The sequence below is a fragment of the Hemiscyllium ocellatum genome, chromosome 16 (assembly GCF_020745735.1).
Source record: "Hemiscyllium ocellatum isolate sHemOce1 chromosome 16, sHemOce1.pat.X.cur, whole genome shotgun sequence".
In the NCBI taxonomy this organism is placed as follows: domain Eukaryota; kingdom Metazoa; phylum Chordata; class Chondrichthyes; order Orectolobiformes; family Hemiscylliidae; genus Hemiscyllium; species Hemiscyllium ocellatum.
This window is the reverse complement of record NC_083416.1, coordinates 58,389,132-58,415,112: the sequence shown is the minus strand read 5'-3', so window position 1 is coordinate 58,415,112 and position 25,981 is coordinate 58,389,132. Positions and strand designations below refer to the sequence as shown.

The following is a 25,981-nucleotide window of genomic DNA, read 5'->3' as shown; positions in this document are numbered from 1 at the left end:
TAGAGTTGAACACATGGCTGGAGAAATGGTACAGGTAGAGGTAGATTTAAATGCTTGGACAATGGGTGTGGCTTTGGTGAAGGCAGACCTGTACAACCAGATGGATTGCACCTCTTTCTGTACTTGATTGACATTCAATTATACATTCTAAATTACATTTCCTTGTCCACTCTGGTTAAAAAAGATGCACCGTTGTTTATTTAGGTCCCCAACTATGGAAGGCATGACCCCCATCTTGGTCTCCTATGTATAACAACTTGCCACAAAACATCATGGAGATAAAAAGGACAATTTAAATAATAGCAATGCCATTCATTGACTAGTTACAGCAATACTTAAGCCAATAACAGTTCTATGCCATATAATATGACATATGAATTTGTTTGCCGTTGGGGTCCTGCAAATCAGCTGTCACACTCTTCGCCTCAAAAAGCTAATTCTGATCGCTCTGTCTTTGAAAATTGCCTTTTCCATCTCCAGCATCACTATCAAAATTGCAAATCCATTCCCATCTTTTGCACAAATTTATGTTTGATTCCATCTAATCAGATTTCCTTGCTGTCACAGTGCTGAAATAGCACTTATTAAAGTCTCAGATAACATCCTATATGACAACGGTAAAGGTAACACATCTCTCTTTTGTTCTTCTCAATATCTAGGCAACCTTTTAGACAGTTGATGACAGCAATCTGCCCACATTCACTGACATCATGTTCATCTGGTTCTATTCTTATCCATCTAAGTATAGCCAGAAAACCTTCAGGAAGCAATTCCCTTTCCTCTCCTATACCGTTACCTTTGATGCACTCAATCCTTTGTTTCCTATTTCTCAATGGTATGTTGCTGCTCAGTTACATCATCCAAAAACATATCTGTCCTTAGTAGCTCTACTACACCACCAGTTCTTTTGACTCAACTGCCTGTAAGTTGTCAAACTGCTTGTCTGAAAACCTGTACTAGAAAGAAAGAAATTTCCTCTGTTGAATATATGAAATTGAAAAGATATTGCTTCGAACTGCTTTTGCTATCTCTCAATGTCCTGGCCACTGTCTGAAGCTGAACCGGAAAGATGACAAGCTCGATAGTTGCCATTATCCATGGGGCTAGGTGGACGGTGGACTGACCTCCCATGGATAACGAAAATACAGAAACCACTACAATGCAAATCTTCTATCTACTGTGAAGGACTGCACGATCAGACCAGATGAGTCAACGGGGGAAAAGAAAACATTGCATCTGAGGCCATACTCATCATTGCATCACTAATTGTGATTGTATGGATCCATTGGGAGTGAACCCCAGGTAATGAGAAATGAGTGTTGTTGAATTGAGATTTCAACAACATATACACATCATGATTAAGACTGTCAATCTTTGCCTCTGTAAAACTGACAATTTCTGCTCTGCTTTTGCTTATTTGGTGCTCAAACCTTCTTCATTGCCTTTTTTACCTCCAGATTTTATTATTCTAATACAATGTTAGCTGACAATCAACTGTTTACCTTGACTATACTGGAGGTCTTCCAAATCTCTGCTGCTTCTGTCATTACACTTTGCAGAAAGCTCTTTTCACCCACTATCCTTGTGCTTTCTGCTCACAAGATTTCCTTATTAATCAGCATCTCATTTAAAATTTCTCATCAATCTTTTCAAATCTTTCCATACTTGGGTGCTAAGCTGTGCAGTTCCATCACTAAACGTGTCATCTACTTTATTTGCTAAATCAAGCTTTTGCTTCTTTGTCGAAATATGGGCTTGGAGTCATATTTTGTTTTATAATGCTCCTGAGAAGCATCTTAGGACATATTATAATGAAGCTGAGATATAAATACAATTTATTGTTTTTGCCCTTTCGTTCATGGGATATTGGCATTGCTGGTTAGGCCATGATCATATTGAATGGCGGTGCAGGCTCGAAGGGCTGAATGGCCTACTCCTGCACCTATTGTCTATTGTCAAAATTTAGTGCCCATTCTTACTTGTCCTGAAGAAGCTGGTGATGAACTACTTTCTTGAACTGCTGCAATACTTACAGTAGTAAGGTCAGCCACAGTGCTGTCAGGGAGGGCTTTCCATGAGTTTGATCCAGGAATGGTGTAAGAGTGGTGATAATCATTTCATTCGGAATGTTGTATGGCTTGAATGGGAATTAGTTGGTGGTATTCGCATGCATTTGCTACCTCTGATCTTCTAAGGGGTAGAAATTGTGAGCTTGAAAGATGCTTTTGCAAAAGCTTTTGAGAGTTGTTGAGAAAGTTAATGAATGTTTTAGGATATCTGAGCAGATGTGTATACGAAAGTATACTTTCAAGTATTGCAGTGCCCAGGCAGATTTCTTCTCGAGTTCAGTAGCTTAAAGAGAAAGAACAGGCTATGTCAAAGGTACTTTGTATTTATCAATAATGAATGTAAGGACATACAAACAGATGGAGGGTGAAGATTTGGAAGTGTTTACATTTCATGAATTGTGCCCCAGGTTGCGAAGCAAAGCAAGAGAACATGCTGCAAGCATCTGACTATGATTCTCCAGTCCAGGAGGTTGGAGGGTTAGCAAACAGCTAACATTGTACTGTTGGTTTAAACATCAAGGAAGATATAGCCCAAGTAATTTAAACCAATCTTCTTAACCTCAGTGATGAGAAAATTATTGGAAAATGCTCTCAGATAATATAAATTATCATTTTTAAAAGTCATAGACGAGTTAAGAATGGATTTATTCAGGAAAAGTTGTTTTGGACAAATTTGACTGAATGGTTTGAGGTGGTAAAAAGGACAGTTGATGAGGGAAGCATTTTAGTTGTAGCCTGCATGTATTTTCTGAAAGCTTTTGACAAGGTTTTACATTGCAGACAGGTCAGAAGATCTTAACCTTGTGAGTTCCAGGAGAAAATTGCAAACTGTATTCAAAATTTGTTAAATGGCAAGGAGCAAACAGTAAAGGTTAGCCGATGTTCTTTGAAGGTGGTTTCCTCTGGGTTCAGTACTAGATGCTCTTGTTATTTGTGGCACAGAGCAATGAAATTCAATTGTAATGTAGGGAATATTGGCCGAAGGGCCTGTTTCCACACTGTAAGTAATTTAATCTAATCTAATCTAATCAAACATGATACTGAAGCTTGCAAATGCAATGAAAATTTGCTGCATGATTGCTAATATGGATAGAAGTTGTACAGTGCAAGATGATATCAAGTATTAGTCAAGGTGTCAGAAAAGTAGCAAATGATATTCAATTCAGCAAATTGTGAGGCAATGTATTTGGAGAAGACTTACAGGAAATAGAACGTAAATATATAATGGGTAGTTGAATGTGTAGAGGAACCAGAGAACTTGCTCTCCAATGGATCTTCAATGACTCTTGAAAGCGACAGAACACATAAGTTACCTGCTTAAGATGACATTCAGGCTACATTCCCTCATTAGTCAAGGCATAGCATACAACAGGAGTGAATTTATGCCAGAATTATATAAAAACACTAGCTGATAATAAACATAGTAATGAGAATACTGCAAACAGTTCTGTTCACCGCATTCCAGGAAGGATATGAAGATTTTGCCTTGAATGGAGAATTTTAGCAATGAGGAAAGTTTGACCAGGCTTTTTGTTTTGTTTCCCGTTTGGATTTTAAGGAATTGAGAGGAAATTGAATTAAGATATGTAAAATTGAGGCCACTAGATTGAATGAAAGCAACAATCTATTTCTGTTAACTATGAGTTCAATAACTAGAAGCCACATTAGAAGTAATTGGTCAAACGTTTAGGGGTAAGTTTAATGTTCAGTTACAGTATGATAGAGGTCCAGAGTTTATTGCATGAAAATATGGTAATTCTAAGATTATAGATATACAGTTACACAGTTACACCTATGAGTTCACTGGTGTGAGTGAATGACACAAGTTAGTGAGATTGTGGGTGCACACCATTGGGTATACACTGAATAAATTTAATATGCAGCATAATGAATCCTATGTTTAAAGAGAATGCTGAGTCTAATGTAAATTTGATTGCAATAAAACTAAAATAAATGTCAGCAGTTCCACATTTCTACTTTGATAAGATAATAAGGATTTATATAGTTTGGTAAAACTAACAATGAAACAATTGGACAATTCAGATCTTCTTCCACTTCTGACATTTATTTTTGGACTAAGTTCGCTAGAGTTTAGAAGAATGAGTGGAGATCTAATTGAAACATACACAATTCCAACAGGGCTGGAAAAAATGGATGCCGGCACGATGTTTCCCTGACCAAGGGGTCCTGAACAAGGGATCCCAGTCTCAGGACACATGGACACAGCTACTTCACTCTGAGATGAGGAGAAATTTCTTCATTCGGAGGGTGGTTCACATCTGGAATTCTTTAATTCAGAAAACTGTGTAGGCCAAGTCACTGAATAAACTTAGAAAGAAACAGTTAGATTTCTAGAGGCTAAAGAGGTAAAAAGAGGGGTGAGGCAATCATGCTGAATGGTGGAGCAGATTCAATGGGCCAAATGGCCTACTCCTATTTTCTACATTTTGATGTCAATGCTGAGGATTTTAGGAATGTATTGAGGTCAGTTTTCCATCAATCTTCCCTTCCTCACTATTTTCTGCTCAGTCCACCATCCTTAGGGTACAATTAAGGTCAGCAACATTGTGATGGATCTTCAGTTTGCAGAACAGTGTGTTATAATGCTATAATCTATTAAGGCCAGCATTGCATGTGTTTTTGAATTTATCAAGAAATGCAGATTTATGTCATTTAACAAAAAAAAACAAGTTCTGATAAACGTAGCTGCTCTGTGAACATTTACTTGAAGGTATGAGCTGGATGAAGAAAAAGACAACTCCACCAAGAAAAAGTATGCCTGTAAGGCTAAGCCGTCGGGGAAACCGCTGAATGAAAATCCAAGATGCTATATAGGCCGGAACTTCAATGGCACCAGCGAAGAAGCAGTTCAAGTAATCATCTCCATGGAGATTGGATGTGTTCAAAGACAGGCCATTATATATACTTGTTATAATCATCCTGCAACAAAACAATAAATTCCACTTGTAATATAATTTTTAAACTTTCCTCCTCCAACATCATTTTTTTTTTCAATTTTGTTTTATTACCATTTTCTTTCTCTCATTTTTGCTTGCTGTTCCACCTAACATTTCCTACCAAGATAACAGACAGGAGATTTGTTCCTCATATCCTATACTCAGATCAGGATTAATCAAGGAAATTCTCTGCAAGCAACTAGCTTTCTAAATTTCCTCTCTGCCTCAGTTCAGAACCAATAACATTTCTATTGGAAATACTCAGCAGGTCAGGCAACATCTACTGAGAGAAATATTAGTTTAACTGGATATCGCCTAAATTGGAGATTATGGTCTCTGGTCCGAGACTCTTCCAGAATGAAAGTAACTTCTCCACATTTATCTTGGCAAGCTGCCTAAGAATTAATGATGTTTGAATAATGTTGCCTTTCAGTCTTTTAAACCCCACTGAATATGGGCCCAGTCTACTCAATACCACTGCATAAAAAAATCCCTCGATACCAGAGATCAACCTGGTAAACATTTTCTGGACTGCCTGCAGTGCCAATATGTCTTTCCTTAGATTACTGTGAACATTTATCTAAGTGTGGTCTGAATAGTGTTTTGTACAGTCTTAGCAAGAACTCTCTATTTTGCATACCACTCCTTGTGAAATAAAAGCCAAAATTCTATTTATCTTCCCTATTTATTGATGCTTGTATACTAACATTTATTTTAAATATGCACAAGGATTCCTAAATCCCTCTGTGCTGCAACTTTCTGCCATCTATCTCTACTTAAATAATATCCAGCTCCTCTATTCTTCCTGCCAAAATGCATAATTCCACATTATGTTTAATTTGACATGATGTTACCTATTCACTGAACTTTTGTCTATGTTCGTTGTAGACTTCACATCATCCTTACCACTTGCCTTCCTAAATGTTCGCAAATTTGGCTGTGGTCCATTCACTGCCTTCATCATTATTAAAAATTGTAAATAATTGTTGTTCCAGCACTAATCGCTATGGCATAACATTAGTTATAGATTGCCATGCCGAAAATGCCTTCCTCATCCCAACTCTGTTTTCTTTTAGTTAGCCAATTCTCAGTCTGTGCTAATATACTACCTCGAACACCATGGGCTTGTATCTTTTTTTAAAAAAAACTAATACGTGGTACCTAATAAAATGTCTTCTGGAAATCCAAACAAATTACACCTGCTGCTCCTCCTTATCTATCCTGTTTGCTACTTCTTAAAAGATTTATAACAACTTTTTCAGATATGAGTTCCTCTTCATGAAGCCAAGCTGACTCTGCTGAAAACATTATATATTTCTAAATGGTTTGTTGTTATAGCTTTTCTATTAGACTCCAACATTTCACTAACAACACAAGTTAACTGGCTTTAAGACAACTTTTTTGTTTCCGTAAAATGTGAATTAGTGTTACACTGGTAGATTTCTAATCTTCAGGGATTGTTCCAAAATCTAGGAATTCTTGGAAGATAACACCAATTCATTCACTACCTCTGTAGCTTCTTTATTTAATGTCTGAAGATTCATCCTATCAGGCTTTTAACCCGCTTAGTTTCCCTAGTGTTTTTTTCTTTACTGATAGTCATTCCCCAAACTGCATGGTCTGTGGCCTTAAAGACACTCTGGACAGATTCTAGATACCCTTGGATTATATAAAACCTAACCCAGATTGGAATCCAACCGCTAGATTGAATTTGCATGGTAGCCCTAACTGAATGAGCAGCAAGGTTCCCTACTAGCATTATAGGTTTACTTACAGCAAATAGGTTTCAGTGGTTCAAGAACACAGTTTGCTACCACCATATTGTTGGGTAGCTGCCGGTGTGTGGCTTTATGAGGACAACCTATCTAAAAAAAAAACAAAAAACAAAACCTGCAAATGCTGGGAGTCAGAAACAAAAACAGAAATTGCTGGAAAAACTCAGCAGGTCTGGCAGCATCTGGGGAAAGAACATAGTGTTAACATTTCAGGTCCAGAGACCCTTCTTCAGAATTTAGACCTGGAATGTTATCTCTACTTTCTCTCGACACATGCTGCCAGATCTTCTGAGGTTTTCCAGCAATCTGCTTTAAGTTGGAATAAGACCTGGCTCAAAGGAAGATTGTTCCATTTGGTTGCAGGTCAGTCATCTCAGGTCTAGGTCATCACTGCAGGAGTTCCTTCGGGTAGTGACCTCATCCCAGCTAACTTCAGCTGGTTCCTGCAATCATTAGGTCGGAAGTGGGGATGCTTGCCATTCACAATTCGTTAGGTACTGAAGCAGTCCATGCCGAAGTGCAGCAAGATGTGGGCAAAACCCAGGTTTAGGTTGACAAGTGACAAGTTACATTTGTGCCACACATGTGCCAGACAATAACTACCTTCAGGAAAAGAGAATCTAACCATCACCACCTTGATATTCACTGGTGTTAACATGACTGCACCCCCCATTATCAACATCCTGTCAGGTTACCATCAGCCAGAAACTGAACTGGACTTGCCATATAAATAATATGGCTGCAGAAGCTGTTCAAAGCTTGGAATTGTGCAGTGAATAACTCACCTCCTGACTGCCCAAAGCCTTTTGTACCATCTAAACAGCACAAGACAGGAATGTGACAGAATACTTCCCACTTGCCTGGATGAGTGCATCTCCAACAATACTCATGAAGCTTGGCACCATCTGGGGCAATACGGTCCAGTTGATTGGCACCACATCCACAATTATCCCTACACCACTGATATTCAATGGCAGCAGTAAGTGCCATCTACAATTGGTACATTCACCAAGGCTCCTCTGACAGTACCTTCCAAAACCACAACCACTCCTGAATAGAAGGACAAGTGTATCAAAAATATGGAAACTCCATCAGCCAGAAATTCCCCTCCAAGCCACTCATCAACCTGTCCCTATAGCTTTTCCTTCATTGTGGCTGGGTCAAAATCCTAGGACTCCCTTCACAAGGGCATTGTGGATCTACCTACACCAATAGACTGCAGCATTCAAAAAGGCAGTTCATCTCCACCTTCTCATAAGGAACTGGGTATAAGCAACTAATGCCGGCCCAACCAGTAATCCTCACATTCCACATTTACATTTTTTTTTAAAAAGTGATCAGGAATTAGAATGTACTGCCTAATTGTGGGTTGGGTACAGATTCAACAATATGTTTCAAAAAACAAGCAAGGAGATTTGCAATAGAGGAGTGAGATTAGCTAGTTTGTTCATCTAACAAAACACTACAGACTTGATTGGCTGAATAGCCTCCATCCCTGTATTCTATTACAAGTCTGAATACTCACCATAACAGAAAGTTTACAATAGTGATGGCTCGGATATTAGGGCTTTTAAACAAATCAATAATTGTCGATGATTGTTTACTTTTAGCCTTCAAATCTTCAAGCTGGAAAGAAAGCCAAGAGGATTACGTAGAGGTATTAATTATTTGGAAACATATTATTACCAATTGCTTGTCTTTCAAATAAGCAGCAAAACCATGGAATGGTCACAGTACAGATAAAGGCTGTTCTGTACTTTGTTTCTGCACAGATTCTCATTAAAAGCAACTCATTATATATTACTATTACAAGAATTAAACAGAATACATGGTACAGAAATGGGCCATTTGGCCTACCTATAACTTACCACTTAAGCCTCTTCCCATCTCTCCTTTTCTGATTTGATCATAACTCTTTTTCCTTCTCCCTCTAGTCCTGTTTGGCATCCCCTTAAATGTGTATGTGCTATTTGATTCAAGTATTACATTCTCACCACTCTGGATACACAAGCTTATTGTGAATTCTTCACTGGATTTCTTGGCGACTATCTTGTGATGACCTCTAGTTCTGCTGCTTCCAAAAGCAGAAGCATTCCTTCTGTATCCATTTTATCAAAACCTGTCATAATTTTAAAGAACTTAACAAGATCAGTACTAACCAAGATAGCCACATTCTTGAAGAAGGGCTTATACCCGAAACATCGATTCTCCTGCTCCTTTGATGCTGCCTGACCTGCTGCACTTTTCCAGCAACACATTTTTAAGCTCTGATCTCCAGCATCTGCAGTCCTCACTTTCTCCAAGATCACCACTAAGCCTTAGAAAATTCTTTCCTGATATGCACACCCACACATTTCTGGTGTTATCCTTGTCCAATGCCTCTATCTTTTATGTAGTATGGCAGCTAGAATTTCACACAATACTTTAAGTGTGATATCATTAAGAAATTCAGTATAATCATCCACTTAAATTTCACCCTTATGGAAATCAAATCCTAGTCTGGAGCTTTTTTATAGTCTTGATAACTTGTGGCACAACTTTTAATGAACTAATTCCACTTCTCCAGGTTTTCCTTAAGCCTGGATTTAAGGACAGGACTGGCAGCAACATTCTAGGGTATAGAAGTTTTAGGTGTGATAAGGGGCATGGGAAAGGGAAGATAGAGAGGTGGAACATTGCAGTATTGATAATGTTGAAGAATGTTGAAGACCCATAGAATCCCTACATGTGGAAGCAGTTCATTCAGCCCTTCAAGTCCACACTGTCCTTCTGAAGAGCATCCAATCCAGAACCACTGCCCCTACCTCTTGGACCCTCCATTTCCTATGGCTAATCCACCTAGCCTGCAAACAAAGGCTGACATGCACTTACTTCAGTTAAGATGGTGAATTTATAGAGCATTTTAAGATTAATAAGGAGGTTTTAGATGTTTTAACAAGCATAGTTGTGTACAAATTCCCAGGACCTGATGAAACGTGTACCAGGCTGCTAATGGGAGGCAAGGGAAGTGATTGCTGGCCACAGGTGAAGTGTCAGGTGACAGGAGGAGAGCTAATGTGGTTTCTTTGTTCAAGAAGGGCACCAGGGATAGGCAGGATACTTATGGAACAGTTAGTCCAATGTCAGTGGTAGAAAAATATTTGAAAAGCTTCTAATGGACAGGATAAATCATCACTCACAAAAGCAGGATTAATCAGAAAGAGTCAGCATGGATTTGTTGGAGTGAGGTTCTGCCCGACTAATTTTGTTGAGTATTTGAAAAGATGACTAAATATATTGATGAGAGTTGTGCAGTTGATGTGATTTACATGTCCTTTACATCGTTGATAAGGTCCCACATGAAAAGCTGGTCCAAAAGGTAAGAGCCCTCGGAATTCAAGTCATGTTGGCAAACTGGATCCAGAGGCAAGGGGTTATGGTGGAGACCTTTGTAATTGGAAGCCTGTGGCCAACGGTGTACCACAGGAATTGGTGCTGGGACTCTTGCTATTTGTTACCTGCATTAACAACTTAGATATGAATACAGAAGGTTTAATTTGTAAGTTTGCAGATGACACAAAAATGGTGTTGTTGTTGTTAGTGAGGAGGGTGGTCTCAGGCTACATCCTGATTCTATTCAGCTATTAAATTGGGCAGGACAATATCAGATAGAATTTAATCCTGATAAGTTGAAGTCATGCATTTTGGAAGCTCTAATAAGGGAAGGATATATACACAATGAACAGGGAGTACTGAGGAACAAAGGGAACTTAGTGTATAAGTCCATAGATTCCTGAAGGTATCAGAACAGGCAGACAGGGTGGTGAAAAACACAGGGTAAAAACAATGACTGCAGATGCTGGAAACCAGATTCTGGCTTATTGCAAGGTTTGTGAAGGTTTGTAGCTCAGGTTGAGGTTTAGGGTGTAGGTTTGCTCGCTGAGTTGTAGGTTTGATATCCAGACGTTTCATTACCTGGCTAGATAACATCATCAGTGGTGACCTCCAAGTGAAGTGAAGCTGTTGTCTCCTGCTTTCTATTTATATCTTTCTCCTGAATGGGGTTCCTGGGGTTTGTGGTGATGTCATTTCCTGTTTATTTTCTGAGGGGTTGATAGATGGCATCTCGATCTATGTGTTTGTTTATGGCGTTGTTGTTGGAGTGCCAGGCTTCTAGGAATTCTCCGGCATGTCTTTGCTTAGCCTGTCCCAAGATAGATGTGTTGTCCCAGTCGAAATGGTGGTTTTTTCATCCGTGTGTAGGGCTACGAGGGAGAGAAGGTCGTGTCTTTTTGTGGTTAGCTGGTGTTCATGTATCTTGGTGGCTAACTTTCTTCCTGTTTGTCCTACATAGTGCTTGTGGCAGTCCGTGCATGGAATTTTGTAGATCTAGATACCATCCATCAACCCCTCAGAAAACGAACAGGAAATGACATCACCACAAACCCCAGGAACCCCATCCAGGAGAAAGATATAAATAGAAAGCTTGAGACAACAGCTTCACTTCACTTGGAGGTCGCCACTGATGGTGTTACCTAGCCAGGTAATGAAGCATTCTGGATTAGTGGTGCTGGAAGAGCATAGCACTTCAGGCAGCATCTGAGGAGCAGTAAAATTGATGTTTTGGGCAAAAGCCCTTCATCAGGAATACAGGCAGAGAGTCTGAAGTGTGAAGAGATAAGCTTTAGGAGGATGGGGGTGGGGAGAAAGTAGCATAGAGTACAATAGGTGAGTGGGGGAGGGGATGAAGGTGATAGGTCAGGCGGGGAGGGTGGAGTGGATAGGTGGAAAAGAAGTTAGGCAGGTAGGACAGGTCAAGGGGACAGTGCTGAGCTGGAAGTTTAGAATTGGGGTGAGGTGGGGGAAGGGGAAATGAGGAAACTGTTGAAGTCCACATTGATGCCCTTGGGTTGAAGTGTCCCGAGGCGGAAGATGAGGCGTTCTTCCTCTAGGCATTGGTGGTGAGGGAGTGGCGGTGAAGGAGTCCCAGGACCTCCATGTCCTTGGCAGAGTGGGAGGGGGAGTTGAAATGTTGGGCCAGAGGGTGGTGTGGTTAATTGGTGTGGGTGTCCCGGAGATGTTCCCTAAAGCACTCTGCTAGGAGGCGTCCAGTCCCCCCACTGTAGACGAGACCGCATCGGGCGCAACAGATACAATAAATGATATTGGTGGATGTGCAGGTAAAACTCTGATAGATGTGGAAGGCTCCTTTAGGGTCTTGGATGGAGGTGAGGGAGGAGGTGTGGGTGCAGGTTTTGCAATTCCTGCGGTGGCAGGGGAAGGTGCCCACGATGGGAGGGTGGGCTGTAGGGGGGCATGGACATGATCAGGTAGTCACGGAGGGAACGGTCTTTGCGGAAGGCGGAAAGGGGTGGGGAGGGAAATATATCCCTGGTGATGGGGTCTCTTTGGAGGTGGCAGAAATGTCGGCAGATGATTTGGTTTATGCGAAGGTTGGTAGGGTGGAAGATGAGCACCAGGGGCGTTCTGTCCTTGTTACGGTTGGAAGGGTGGGGTCTAAGGGTGGAGGTGCGGGATGTGGACGAAATGCGTTGGAGGGCATCTTTAACCACGTGGGAAGGGAAATTGCGGTCTCTAAAGAAGAAGGCCATCTGGTGTGTTCTGTGGTGGAACTGATCCTCCTGGGAGCAGATACGACGGAGGAATTGGGAATACGGGATGGCATTTTTGCAGGAGGTAGGATGGGAAAAGGTGTAATCCAGGTAGCTGTGGGTGTCGGTAGGTTTGTAAAAAATGTCGGTGTCAAGTCGGTTGTCATTAATGGAGATGGAGAGGTCCAGGAAGGGGAGGGAGGTAAATTTGAGGTCAGGGTGGAATGTGTTAGTGAAGTTGATTAATTGCTCAACCTCCTCGCGGGAGCCCGATGTGGCGCCAATGCAGTCATCAATGAAACGGAGGAAGATGTGGGGAGTGGTGCCGGTGTAATTATGGAAAATTGACTGTTCCACATAGCCAACAAAGAGACAGGCATAGCTGGGGCCCATACGTGTGCCCATAGCTACTCCTGTGGTCTGGAGGAAGTGGGAGGATTCGAAGGAGAAATTGTTAAGGGTGAGGACAGTTCGGCCAAACGAATGAGAGTGTCAGTGGAAGGGTACTGTTGGGGACGTCGGGAGAGGAAGAAACGGAGGGCTTGGAGGCCCTGGTCTTGGCGGATGGAGGTGTAGAGGGATTGGATATCCATGGTGAAGATGAGGCATTGGGGGCCGGGGAAACGGAAGTTTTGGACTATGTGGAGGGCGTGGGTGATGTCTCAAATGTACATGGTGAAAAACACAGTATGCCTGCCTTCATTAGCTAAGTTAAAAATCACACAACATCAGGTTATAGTCCAATAGGTTTAATTGGAAGCACATGAGCTTTCGGAGTGACGGTCCTTCATCAGGTGATTGTCAGGTGAAGGAGTGTCGCTCCGAAAGCTAGTGTGTTTCCAATGAAACCTGTTGGACTACAACCCGGTGTTATGTGATTTTTAACTTTGTACACCCCAGTCCAACGCCGGCATTTCCAATTCATTAGCTACGGTGTAGAATCTTGGAAAAAGGATGTGTTGTGGTAACTTTACAAAATATTGGTTAGGCTACCATTACAAAGTCGAAAGAATGTATGCTCACTACAAGATAGAAAGTATTTTCTGAATTTTAAAGTGAATTTAAAGTACAGCCACAGCTGCCAGAACAGAACAACTAAGAGATGGGATGTTCCAAAATAGATACATGTAAGGATTGGCTGTTAAAAGGATGCCTGAGTTTTGGTTGCTGCTTTGACAACAATTCAAATTTAACTAATTGATTTAAATTCTGTCCAGGATACTAAAACCCAATTAAGTTTGAATTTATTGTATTGACAACACCAGGCCAATGAGAGGGAGCATTAAAAAAATGGGCATTTTGAAATTTGGTCAGAACATCTGCTGTAGAGCTGGAGAGCAAAGGCCATGCGAAGAAATAAACATTTTGCTCTCAAAGAAATTTCAGAAGTCACTATCTATCGAAAGGTACATTTTCATGGAAAGATACTCACAGTAAAAAGAAAAAGGAAGACTCAGGGACAAGACAGAAGGATCAGAAGACTGGAAAGAAGACAGCATAAAAGTCTGTATGGACTTGAGATTAGAAGTTAATGTAATGTTTAATAATTGTGTTATTGGAGCAGCATTTTTACTGAGTTGGGGTCAGGTAGTAATTAGTTAAGAAAAAGGGGGCTAGGATTTGTGAATACTTTGTGTTTAGTGTTCACAATTAGAGTTAGGAAAACAAGTTGTTATTTTTCTTTAAATAATGGAAATTAGGAGTTCTCTTTCACTCACTCATACATTTTAACAGATTGTGAGGCGATGTGACATTTTCTGGGTTTTTGGTTTTAATTAACAGGGGGGTTTGACCTCCCTATTATAACACTATAAAGGGAATACTGTGTGCAGTTCTGGTTGTCATAGTATTAGAAGGACGCGATTGCATAGAGAGGGTGAAGAGATTCACCAGGATGTTGCCTGGGATGAAAAGTCTCAGTTATGAGGACAGACTGGCTAGACTGAGTTTGTTTTCCCTGGAGCAGAGAAGGCTGAGGGGGGATCTGACTGAGGTATACAAAATTATGAGGGGTTTGGACAGGGTAGATCTTGAGAACCTTTCTGCCATTATAAACGTGTCTAAGACTAGAGGGCATGAGTTTAAGGTGATGGTTAAGTGGTTTTGAGAAGATCTGAGGAAATATTTTTCATCTAGATGTGGTAGTGGCGGTAAGTACTCTCATACATTTAAGAAGCATCTAAACCTTTACTTAAAATACCATGGCACAGTAGGCTATGATCAAGTGCATGCAAATGGGACTAGTAAAGTTTGATGTTTGTGGGTCAGCATTGACATTATGGACCAAAGGATCTGTTTCTAGGCTGTATGACTCTATGGCAAATCAGATACAAACTTCTGGCATATAAAATGATAAAACTCTAATCTCCTTATAAACTCCCCTACAGTGAAATATTGAAAACAGACTATTGGTAAGGATAGAGAAAAAGAAACTGAAAAGTCAGTTCAGTGGTCTTTGCCTCCCAATTCTGCTGTTAAGATGATCCTCTTCAGCTAGCCAGGCCCTTGGTGTTCAGTTACCTTTCTCTGGAAACTTCCACTGGTTTCTAAGAAGTATAGAGATTCACTCAGAAAATGTCCCTCATTTGTCAATACAAATGTCACAGCTCACAGCAACTCTGGTAAATGACTTTATTCACAGTTGAACTTAAATCATAAAATTACAGACTTTCCAGGATGGAGTCACTGCATTGCTCCATCAGTTCAAAACGATGTGTATTGGAGTGCATGCAGATGGAGACTGAATTCTGGTCTACATTATATTTTCCTTGGAGTAAACGTTTAGACATTTTCTTGTTTCTTTTCCTCCTTCAAGACAATTGCACTGGTTAAATACAGCTTCAAAGTTACGGAAACAAGTTTTATTTTTTATGTTGGCGGTAATGAAAGAACAAATCACTATTAAAGAGTTCAGCAATCACACAGGGAACAAGCATAATATTGACTATTTGTACCTCAAGATCAGTGAAGAACACCTCTGGAGGAGTGACACCGTTTTTCTTTGCAATGTGTCGGAATATTGCTTCAGCCTCCTTTGCCTTTCCCTTTACTAGTAGCCAGCGCGGAGATTCAGGAACAAACCTTAAATTAAAAGTTTTTCATTTTCAATAAATAAAAATACTAAAGAGTACCAAGGTCACAGAAAGGATTTGAACAATTAATAATAATGGTAAAACATTCCATAATGGTACATATTAACAGATCAGAATTAGTTTGCTCAAATCAAGGAGTGGATTTAGAAATGTGTGTGAGAGATAATAGAGAATTTGACAGGGTGATAGAAATGTCTGGATTATGTGTGCCACTGCTAATCTTGAATAGTGTCTTATTCTGACATGGAATATACTCCAAGGACATTTAAAGAGAAAGGATAAAGTGGTATAGATTTTTGTTTTTAGACAACTTTAGCCTGATATGGAATGGAGATTCTAGGGCTTTAAATTGCCACCATACATTACAGCAGGAAAAACTTCAACATTAACAAACACCCAACTACAGTCCTATTTATTGACTCCAGGCTTCAGCTCTTGCTCTAATTAGCTCTCTCACCCTCTAGCAAAAGGGCAGATCATACTTCCTTCCTCACTGCAGCTCTTCTTTCATTTATCAATTCAGACTTTCTCAGTCGGTTTTGCTGCACTCAGCATCCAGCTGCCACTTTTCTGTGACTCAGAGATTCCAATGATCTGTCTCAGTTTCTGCTTGTAAGGGAACCAATTCACCAGTTTCAGTGAATGCCTTGCAGCTCTTTGTGAGATCTTTATCACCTACATATTGAAATAAACTATAATTTACTGCTGCAATTAAGAGAAAAGCCTACAGCAAACTTGACTGGGTTTTAGAAAGTTAGCAACCCTTAAAGCTTCCTCATTTACCGAACTCAGCCTTGTTGCTCAGGCTCTGTTGGCATAAGGCACAGACAGAGGAGCAGAACTACACTATTTGGCCCATCAAGTCTGCTCTGCTATTTGATCATGGTTTTCTCAATCCCATTTTTCTGCTTTCTCTCCTTAACCCTTGATCCCCTTACTAATCAAGAACCCATCTCTGTTTAAAATACTTTCAGTGACTTGTGGCCTCTAATAGCCTCTGCAGCAAAGAGTTCCACAGATTATCTACCCCCTGGCTGAAGAAATTCTTCCTCATCTCAGTTCTAAAGGGTCATCTCTTCACTCTGAGGCTGTCTCTCTAGAACCTATCTCTTCTACCAGTGGAAACATCTTGTCCATATCCACTCTATCCAGGCCTCTCAGTATTTTGTAAGTTTCAATCTGATCCTCTTATCTTTCTAAACTCCATCGAGTATAGACCCAGGTCCTCAACCACGCCTCATATAACAAACCCATTCATTCCTCCTTTGGACCCCTTCCATGGCAGGCACATCTTTCCTTAGATACAGGGCTCAGAACTTCTCACAATATTCCAAATGCAGTAAGCCACCTTTGTGTGATTCATTGCACCTCACATACAGGGAAGTCTACAAAATTCTGAGAGGGAAAGCAGGGAGATTGAGGCAACAAATCTCTTGTTCACCAAGCATGTTGCTGGTGGAAGCCCACGCTCAATTTGAAGAAACCGAGCTTGTGAAGGTTTAATTGGAACTGGAAGGTTTATCTAGATTTGATTATGTGAAGAGAGCTATAATTCATCCTTAAATGTGAAAGTCAGCTCATAGAATAGATGTTTTCTGGCTAAAAAAGGGAAGAGCAGCTAAAGAAAAATAGCTTTGACTGGTTCCCAGAGAATGAATTAGTCTCTTAAAGGGGACAGAAGAATGTATAAACATTGTACAGGGACTTTGGGCATTTTAGATGTTCAATGGATCTTTTTTCTGCCTTTTAAAATATAAAGGTACCGACTGAAATAATGCTCAGTTAATGTTGCTTTTATTTTGTATTGTCTTAAAACTTGAAATATTTTTGTTTGATCCTTTGAGCCAAATCACCAGAAGTTCAAACATTGGAGATCTGGCTGTACCAACAGTCCACTATTTCTGAAAGATCATTCATTGAATTATAAGACAGATTTCCAATAGTTAGAAATTTTTAATAGTTCACCTATGGTCAATTTCTCATGAAAGGGGGAGATACAGCAAAGTTCATCAATAGTCTGTACACACGCTGTTAGAACTGGTTAAGATGCGTGTATGTTATCTGCTTGGTACAAAAGGGGTTAAGAGATACCAGAAGAATGGAGCTAGGATTTTAAATGCAGTAGGAAGTGATGTCAATAAATTCCAAATGTTGTATGGGTTTAAATGGCCTGTACAGTATATTCAAATGAACATCAATTTGATTGGCTAATGATTATAATAGTTCATGAACAGCTTGTGCAGGGTTTCAAATTGGATAGTTGCCAAAGGAAACCACTTGTTCAAGTGATCAATCTGCATGAAGTATAAAGTCTTTGTTTACAAGCAGACCAGAGAAATTATGCCTCAGTTTGATTGTGATGTATTCACCATTACACAAATGTTTGAATACAATCAGTGAATAAAGGAACTCGAGTCTCACCTGTCCATTGTGGATACAGGAAGGAGGAAAAGAATTTCCATTTCACTTACATGATTCAAAGCATTAAGATGTAGCTTGTTGAAGTTCTGAATTATGTTTCTCTAATTCTCCTGCTGCTCCAAGTTCTGTGTGCAGCACCAACATGCAAACAGGAACTAAATGCAATACTCACCGAGAAGTATATATGACCCCACAGCTTGGAGGGAACATTGGTCCTGATTTGTGACTATGAAAGCTGAAATTTGTTTGGGAGCTTACCTCCCATCTATCTTGGAAGCGGTCTTTGCCTGGACTGCAATCAATTAGAAGGATTCTGAGGAAAGTCACTCGACTCGAAACATTAACTCTGATTTCTCTCCACAGATGCTGCCAGACCCGCTGAACTTTTCCAGCAATCTCTACTTTTGTTTCCGATTTACAGCATCCACAGTTCTGCCAACTTTTACTCAATTAGAAGGGATCATCTGCCAATTTTACAACCCATTTAATTTTTAACTCTTTGATTTCAATCTGGAACTAAATGTATGAGTATTTTAGTGGGCTGAAAATTGATTCCAGTTGGTTATATTCTAGGTAGCGAAAGTGGAAGTTACATTTATTGAATTTTCCATCGCGGTTAAGGAGACACAATACACCTTTTTAATACACGATCAAACTTGATCCCCACCCACATGCCTGAGATAGTCTTATGTTCTTTTTTAAAATTTAAATCACTGGCAGTAGTTAATGGCAAATAAAGTTCTGATCTACCGGCGCCATCATTTTGATTCCTACTTACCACCACATAGGAATGTATATTAGGCCAGAGAGAGACAGTGTGAAAAGCAATATCCTCCAATTTCGTATGAAGTATGCAACAAAAGGCAGAGTCATGTAGCCAATTGCAAACGAAATGCAAACACCTAGAATACCAAATATAGCCCGAGTGGATTTTCCCAGAAGTTCTGATCCTGTATAAAGAACAAATCCAGAATAATAGCAATTGTGAGTTAATTCCTACTTTTGCTTCACTGCCTGTTATTGTCATTTTGAAGAAAAATTATCTGGATGTCTATTTTTAAAAAAAAGCTTTCACTCATTCAGAAGAATGTAGACTAAGCATAATCTACAAACCAAGCTATATGAAAAATCTTGAATGCGGATATGTCATCATGTGTACCTCCCAAATGCTTCGATCAAGCAGCATGAACAGAAGAAAGAAAACAATGTCACCTGGCACATTTTAAGTAGAAGAAGAAAAGAAATGAAAATACTTGAAAAATTATTATCCAAACGGGAAAAAATGAAAATGACTCAAGAACTGAAATTGCTGAAAAGGCTCAGCAGTATCCGGCATCATCTGTGAAGAGAAATCAGAGTTAACATTTTGGGCTGAGTGACCCTTCCTCAGAAGTGATGGTAGCGAGGAAAGTGTCAGTTTGTATGCAGAAGATCCACTTGGGCAGAAGAGGGTAAGGAGTAAACAATTGGTGGGGATAGAGCCCAAAGAGAGAGAAGAACAGCTGAACAGACAAAGGAGTGGATACTGATTTGACTAGGAAGATGAATTGACAATGAAATTAATGACATTGGATAAGAGAAAAGATGATGTAGTCCCTAATACCACACATTATATGGAGCATGGAATGTGACAACTTGGTACAAACTTTTGGGAGTGTTTACCAGTAAAACTCCATTGGTTGGGATTGAATAATGTGATCAGATCAATTCATTGGCTGAGTGCCAAAAGAGTTTCTGGGAAGAGGAACACATACTTTTGTGATAAAAATTAGCAGAATAAAGGATTCTCAGGAGAAGCCTTCAAGACCGACATTTGAGAAGTCCGTGCCCTGAAATGATCTTCAGAAAAGACAAAGAATCACGAGGCAAGATCTACACCAAGACAAATTTAGCCGCTTCACTTGAATCAGGGTAGTATTTGTTTCAAGCCAAACTTATGGAGTTAATGTTAGAGTTTGGGTTAAATGTGAATTCAGTTAAAGCTAAGATAAAGTAAAGTTAAATGAAGCAAGTTAAAGTTGAAGTAGATGAAGTAAATAGTAAATGTTGCAAAGAATGTATATTTTATTTTATAGTAAAAATACCATTTATGGCAATGATTTCATTCAATATTCCACCACCAGGAATAACACCCATGTGGCCAGAAAAGCAATGACAAACAAAGCCCAATAGGGGTGAATCTAAGTTTTATATTGAGCATTAGTATTTAAAGGGTTAAATAGAAAGGTTTAATTAATTCATTTCTAAGTTGGCTCCCTGCCTTTTGTCTGTCACACAATGGAAGAATACTTCAGTAAAGGGTTGAGGTCCTCCTTTCTGGGCCACAGTAGCCCTGATTCCTAAACAGAAATGCATTAACAGTGTGCACTTTCATGTGCAATGAATTGTCAGTTTACTCCTGTTTATTCTGAGAATCATTTCATTTTGTTCCTGCCAATGTGGTGCATGTATGCAGGCTATCTCCAGCTAGCAGTGCATGTCATGATGCACGGCTGGGCTTTCACAGTGGTGCTGCTTCCAGGATCCCCGAAGGTCACAACAGTGGTGACTACTTCCATCGCAGGCGGGAGGGAAGATAAGACAAGCAACACACCAGAATGTTGTGATGCATAAATAAAGAGGCAGGTTTGAGAGAACAGTGTCAAAAATTTAACAAAGGGTTCCCAGAACCAAACACCCTGTATGAAACTCACCAAAATTGACACTTATCTGATTTGTGGTGAAACAGAGTCATAGAGTAATAGAGATGTACTGCACAGAAACAGATCCTTCTGTCCAACTCGTCCATGCCGACTAATCTAGTCCCATTTCCAGCACTTGCCTCATATCCCTCTAAACCCTTTCTATTCATATAGCCATCCAAATGCTGTACCAGTCTCCACCACTTCCTCTTATAGCTCATTCCATATATCACAATCCTCTGCATGAAAAAGTTGCCTCTGAGATCCCTTTTAAATCTTTCCACTCTCATCCTAAACCTATGCCCCCTAGTTCTGGACTCCCCCACCCCAGGGAAAAGACTTTGTCTGTATATCCTATCCATGCCTGTCATGATTTTATAAACCTCTATAAGGTCACCCCTCAGGCTCCGACACTCCAGGGAAAACAGCCCCAGCCAATTCAGCCTCTCCCTATAGCTCAAACCCTCCAAACCCTAGCAACATCCTTATAAATCTTTCAAGTTTCACAACATCCTTTCAATAGGAAAGAGACCAGAACTGCACACAATATTCCAAAAGTGGTCTTACCAATGTCCTGTAAAGTTGCAACAAGACCATCCAACTCCGATACTCAATGCTCTGACCAATAAAGGAAAGCATATTGAACGCCTTCTTCACTATCCTATCTACCTGCGACTCCACTTTCAAGGAACTATGAGCCTGCACTCCAAGATCTCTTTGTTCAGCAACACTTCCCAGGACCTTACCATTAAGTGTATAACTCCTGCCCTGATTTACTTCCAAAATGCAGCACCTCATTTATCTAAATTAAACTCTACCTGCAACTCCTAGGCCCATTGGCCCATCTGATCAAGATCCCATTGTACTCTGAAGTAAGCTTCTTCGCTGTCCACTACACCTCCAAATTCGGTGTCATCTGCAAATTTATTAACTATACCTCCTCTGTTCACATCCAAATCATTTATATAAATGATGAAAAGCAGTGGACCCAGCACTGATCCTTGTGGCACATCACTGGTCACAGGCCTCCAATCTGAAAAGCAACTCTCCGCCATCACCCTCTATTTCTTACCTTCGAGCCAGTTCTGTATCCAAATGGCAAGCTATCCCTGTATTTCATGTGATCTAACCTTGATAACTAGTTTATCATGAGGAACCTTAAATGTTTTACTGAAGTCCATATAGATCATGTCCACTCCTCTGTCCTCATCAGTCCTCTTTGTTACTTCTTCAAAAAAAATCAATCAAGTTAGTGAGACATGATTTCCCACGCACAAAGCCATGTTGACTATTCCTAATCAGTCCTTGTCTTTCCAAATGTGTGTAAATCCTATCCCTTGGGATTTCATCCAACAACTTGTCCACCACTGATGTCAGGGTCTCTGGTCTATAGTTCCCTGGCTTGTCCTTACTTCCTTTCTTAAACAGTGGCACCACGTTAGCCAACCTCCAGTCTTCTAGCACCTCACCTGTGACTATTGATGATACAAATATCTCAACAAGGGGCCCAGCAATCACTTCTCTAGCTTCCTGCAGAGTTTCAGCGTACACTTGATCATGTCCTGGGGATTTATTCACTTTTATGTGTTTTAAGACACCCAGCACTTCCTCCTCTGTAATATGGACATTTTTCAAGATTTCACCATCTATTTCCCCACTTTCTATATCTCTCATGTCCTTCTCCTCAGTAAACACTGATGCAAAATATTTGTTTAGTTCCACACGTTGGCTGTCTTGATGATTTTTAAGAGGCTCTATTCTCTCCCTACTTACCCTTTGTTCCTTAATATATTTATAAAATCCTATGGATTCTCCTTAACCCTATTTGCCAAAGCTATTTCATGTCCCTGTTTTCCCACTTAACTATACTCCTACTGCTTTTATACTCTTAGTATTCATTCAATCTCTCCTGTATAAACCTGACATATGCTTCCTTCTTTTTCTTGACATAAACCTCAATTTCTCTAATCATCCAGCATTCTCTATGCCTACCAACCTTGCCTTCCTCCTTAACATGAACATATTGTCTCTGGACTCTGTTATCTCATTTTTGAAGCCTTCCCATTTTCCAGCCATGCTCTTACCTGCGAACATCTGCCTCCAATCAGCTTTTGAAAGTTCTTGCCTAATACCGTCAAAATTGACCTTCCTCCAATTTAGAACTTCAAATTTTAGACCCAGTCTATCCTTTTACATCACTATTTTAAAACTAATGGAATTATGATCGCTGGCCCCAAAATGCTCCCCCACTGACACCTCAGTCACTTGCCCCACCTTATTTCCCAGGAGGAGGTCAAGTTTTGCACTTTTTCTAGTCGGTACATCCACATACTGAATCAGAAAGTTTTCTTATACACACTTAACAAATCCCTCACCATCTAAACCCTGAACACTATGGCTTAAAACTTAGACGCTTTTTGAGAGAACACTGGAACTCCTCAATGATAAAGTCGTATAGGCATTGGTTGTGCACAGAGGTAGGATTCTTTCAAAATCTTGTTATAAAGGATCCTGTGGACAGCTTGGTCACAATATGGCAACATTTTACATTATGTTTGACAGTAATGTCCATTTAACATGCTTAGAGGATTTGTGTATTGAATAATTGAGGTAAATGGACTTAATTCAAGTGGAATTTAAGGCAGAATGTGAAGGATCACTGTGGACAGTAGACTTGTGTTTTTAACAATATTTCCTGTAAACAATTTGTCTGGTGATAACTGTATACTTTGCTGTAGGACGCTGGCTGGGGCTATTTTGAACAAGAATCCAGATTGGATTTGAGAGGTCCTGGTTTCACGTGGTTCATTCGGCGGGGAGTCTGCTAAGAACAAGCTGAGTTGGAGAAACGAACAAGCTGCCCAGCTTCCTGAACATGTTGTGTGTGCAGGAGTTCAAGAACAACTACGTGTGATCAGTGATTACACCAGCAAGAATATCAGAATTCTTCTGTGGTTCCACACGTTGGCTGTCTTGATGATTTTTAAGGGGCCCTATTTTCTCCCTAGTTACCCTTTTTTTTCCTTAATATATTTATAAAATCCCTATGGATTCTCTGGAACTCTGGAACATTTATACTTTTGCCTTCAAGAATAATCCATTGGCAAAAGTGTTTTATTTAAGAAAGCCAATCACTCCACAGAAACTCGTATTTTTTTCCTCCTTTTCCTGAAAGGTTTATGTGTGTGTGTTTGTGTGGTATGTTTTTGAGGATAGTTAGACAGATAGGCATTCATATTTCTATATTATTGGCTCTGCAGTTTCGCCAAATATTGTGTGTGTGTGTGTGTGTGTGTGTGTGTATGCACACACATTTATATTTTAAAAAAAACATTAATTTTGATGATAAAACCTTAGTCATATTTATTAAGAAATCCAGTTGATATAGGTTGTTTAAAGTGTGATAAAAGTACAGTAGTTTATTGTTCACCTTGATAACTGGAAGAGTGTTTAGTTTGTGACGTGATTCATGGAGTCATGGATGATGCTTTCCTCCAGCCTTGGTTATACTAATGTGTTTATCCCATACAAAAAAGCTTTGAATTTGAATGAATCTTATTACATAAAATATGTGGGGTGAGTTGGCTAGATTTGAGATATAGATTAAGAATGTATCGCAGTATTTAACAGTGGGAAACATTGAGAGAAATAATTAAAATTTCTACATGATAATATGCAGCATGGTGAAAGAAAAAATCCACAAGAAAGCTGTTTGGTAAAGAAACAAAGGATTGTATACTATAAGAGGCTTATACCACTGTAACAAACAATGGTAAATCTGAGGATTGAGAGAGTGTTCATAACTAGCAAAGGACAACTGAAAGATTAACATGGAACATAAGACTCACTAGCAATATAAAAATGTATTGTAAAAGTATTTCAACAAATTAAAAAGCAAGTTGACAGCATAAGTAAACATTGGTCTGTAGCAGGCTCAGATGTGCCTAATGGAAAGTTAGGAACTAATAGACATTAAAAAAATCTCTTACTTATTTTCAAGATAGAAGCATGTCAATGATAGAGAGAAGGGGCTAGTGAGCACAATAAACATCAATTAAGTATTATTAGTACAGAAAAAAAATGATAAATCTCCTGAATCCAGTAGCTGACATCCTTTAAAAGAAGTAGCTGCAGAGACAGTGGAAGGTCAGATGTGACAGAGGAGTGATTCATTTCAAAACACAAAAATCAAGATAGTTACTCAGACCTTATCCGCTCTTCAAGAATACTTGCACCTACTCCACCGATTTGTGATTTCATATAGCAGGTTAATTCCTTTGCAACAGTTAAAATGGGTATGTTTGACCTCAACATTGAGTTCAAATGGCCCCAGTGAATTTTGGTTACCCATCTATATGAACCATGCCTCATTCCCCCTTTCCACTGCCGGCTAAAATCGGAATTGTCAGAAATGGGGGAAAGTATTCCATATCCAACCGCCATCCACCATCGTTAAAGATCTGCAGCATCTCCAGGACCCCACAAAATGAAGCAGAGCATGACAAAGACATATCCCTCCCTGGTGCACTCAATGCTTTCCATGCTCAGTTTGAACAGAATGCTAGTGGAGTGGTGTCACCTGTCCTGACAGCCGCGGATGTACCTGTTCCCTCTGGCGCCACTGCAGACATCGGATCGGTCTTCCTGAGAGTCAGCCCAAGGAAAGTGATGAGCCCAGACGGAGTCCCTAGCCATGTACTTAGATCCTGTGCGGATCATCTGGTAGAGGTATTCACTGACATCTTCAACCTTTCTCTCTTCTACAAGCCGAGCCCTCCGCCTGCTTCAAGAAGACCACCATCATCCCAGTACCAAAGAAAACACATACAACATGCCTTAGTGACTACCGCCCAGTGGCTCAAACCTCTATAATCATGACGTGCTTCAAGAGGCTGGTCATGGCCCACATCCCCTCCAGCTGCCCCGATCCCCTACAATTTGCTTATCAATGAAACATGTCCACAGCAGATGCCATTTCTTTGCCATACACCTTCCTTGGAACATCTGGATAACAAGACACTTATTTCAAACTCCTACTCATTGACTACAGCTCCACCTTCAACACCATAATCCCCTCCAGACTAATCTCAAAACTCCGAGGCCCAGTTCTCAGCTCTGCCCTCTGCAACTGGATCCTCAGCTTCCTGAATTACAGATGGAAATGAGTAAAGTTAGGTAACTGCATCTCCTCCAAGATGACATTCAACACTGGAGACCCCAAAGATGTCCAAGCTTCTGTATCTTCTGCCTGACCAAGAAGTTGGAAGAGAGCATAACTAGGGTGGGAGGAGTCTTTGATGACGATGCCAACCTTTCCATGGCAGTGAGAAATGTAAATAGAAACCATGGATGGGTTGTTGGCTTCTGTGATGGTCTGGGCTGTGCATACAACTTT

General features: G+C 40.1%; 1 protein-coding gene across 1 annotated transcript in view; it reads right to left on the bottom strand.

The window, feature by feature from the left end:
• The window catches only part of LOC132823226 (organic cation/carnitine transporter 2-like), a 57,582-nt gene that overhangs the window by 9,690 nt on the left and 21,911 nt on the right, over nucleotides 1–25,981 (bottom strand). The window contains exons 4-7 of the mRNA XM_060836852.1: nucleotides 18,684–18,855; nucleotides 15,347–15,473; nucleotides 8,327–8,427; nucleotides 4,795–5,009 (exon numbers count right to left, since the gene is read on the bottom strand). Of these exons, the coding sequence (XP_060692835.1) occupies nucleotides 4,795–5,009; nucleotides 8,327–8,427; nucleotides 15,347–15,473; nucleotides 18,684–18,855 (615 nt within the window). The remainder of the gene's footprint in view (nucleotides 1–4,794; nucleotides 5,010–8,326; nucleotides 8,428–15,346; nucleotides 15,474–18,683; nucleotides 18,856–25,981) is intronic.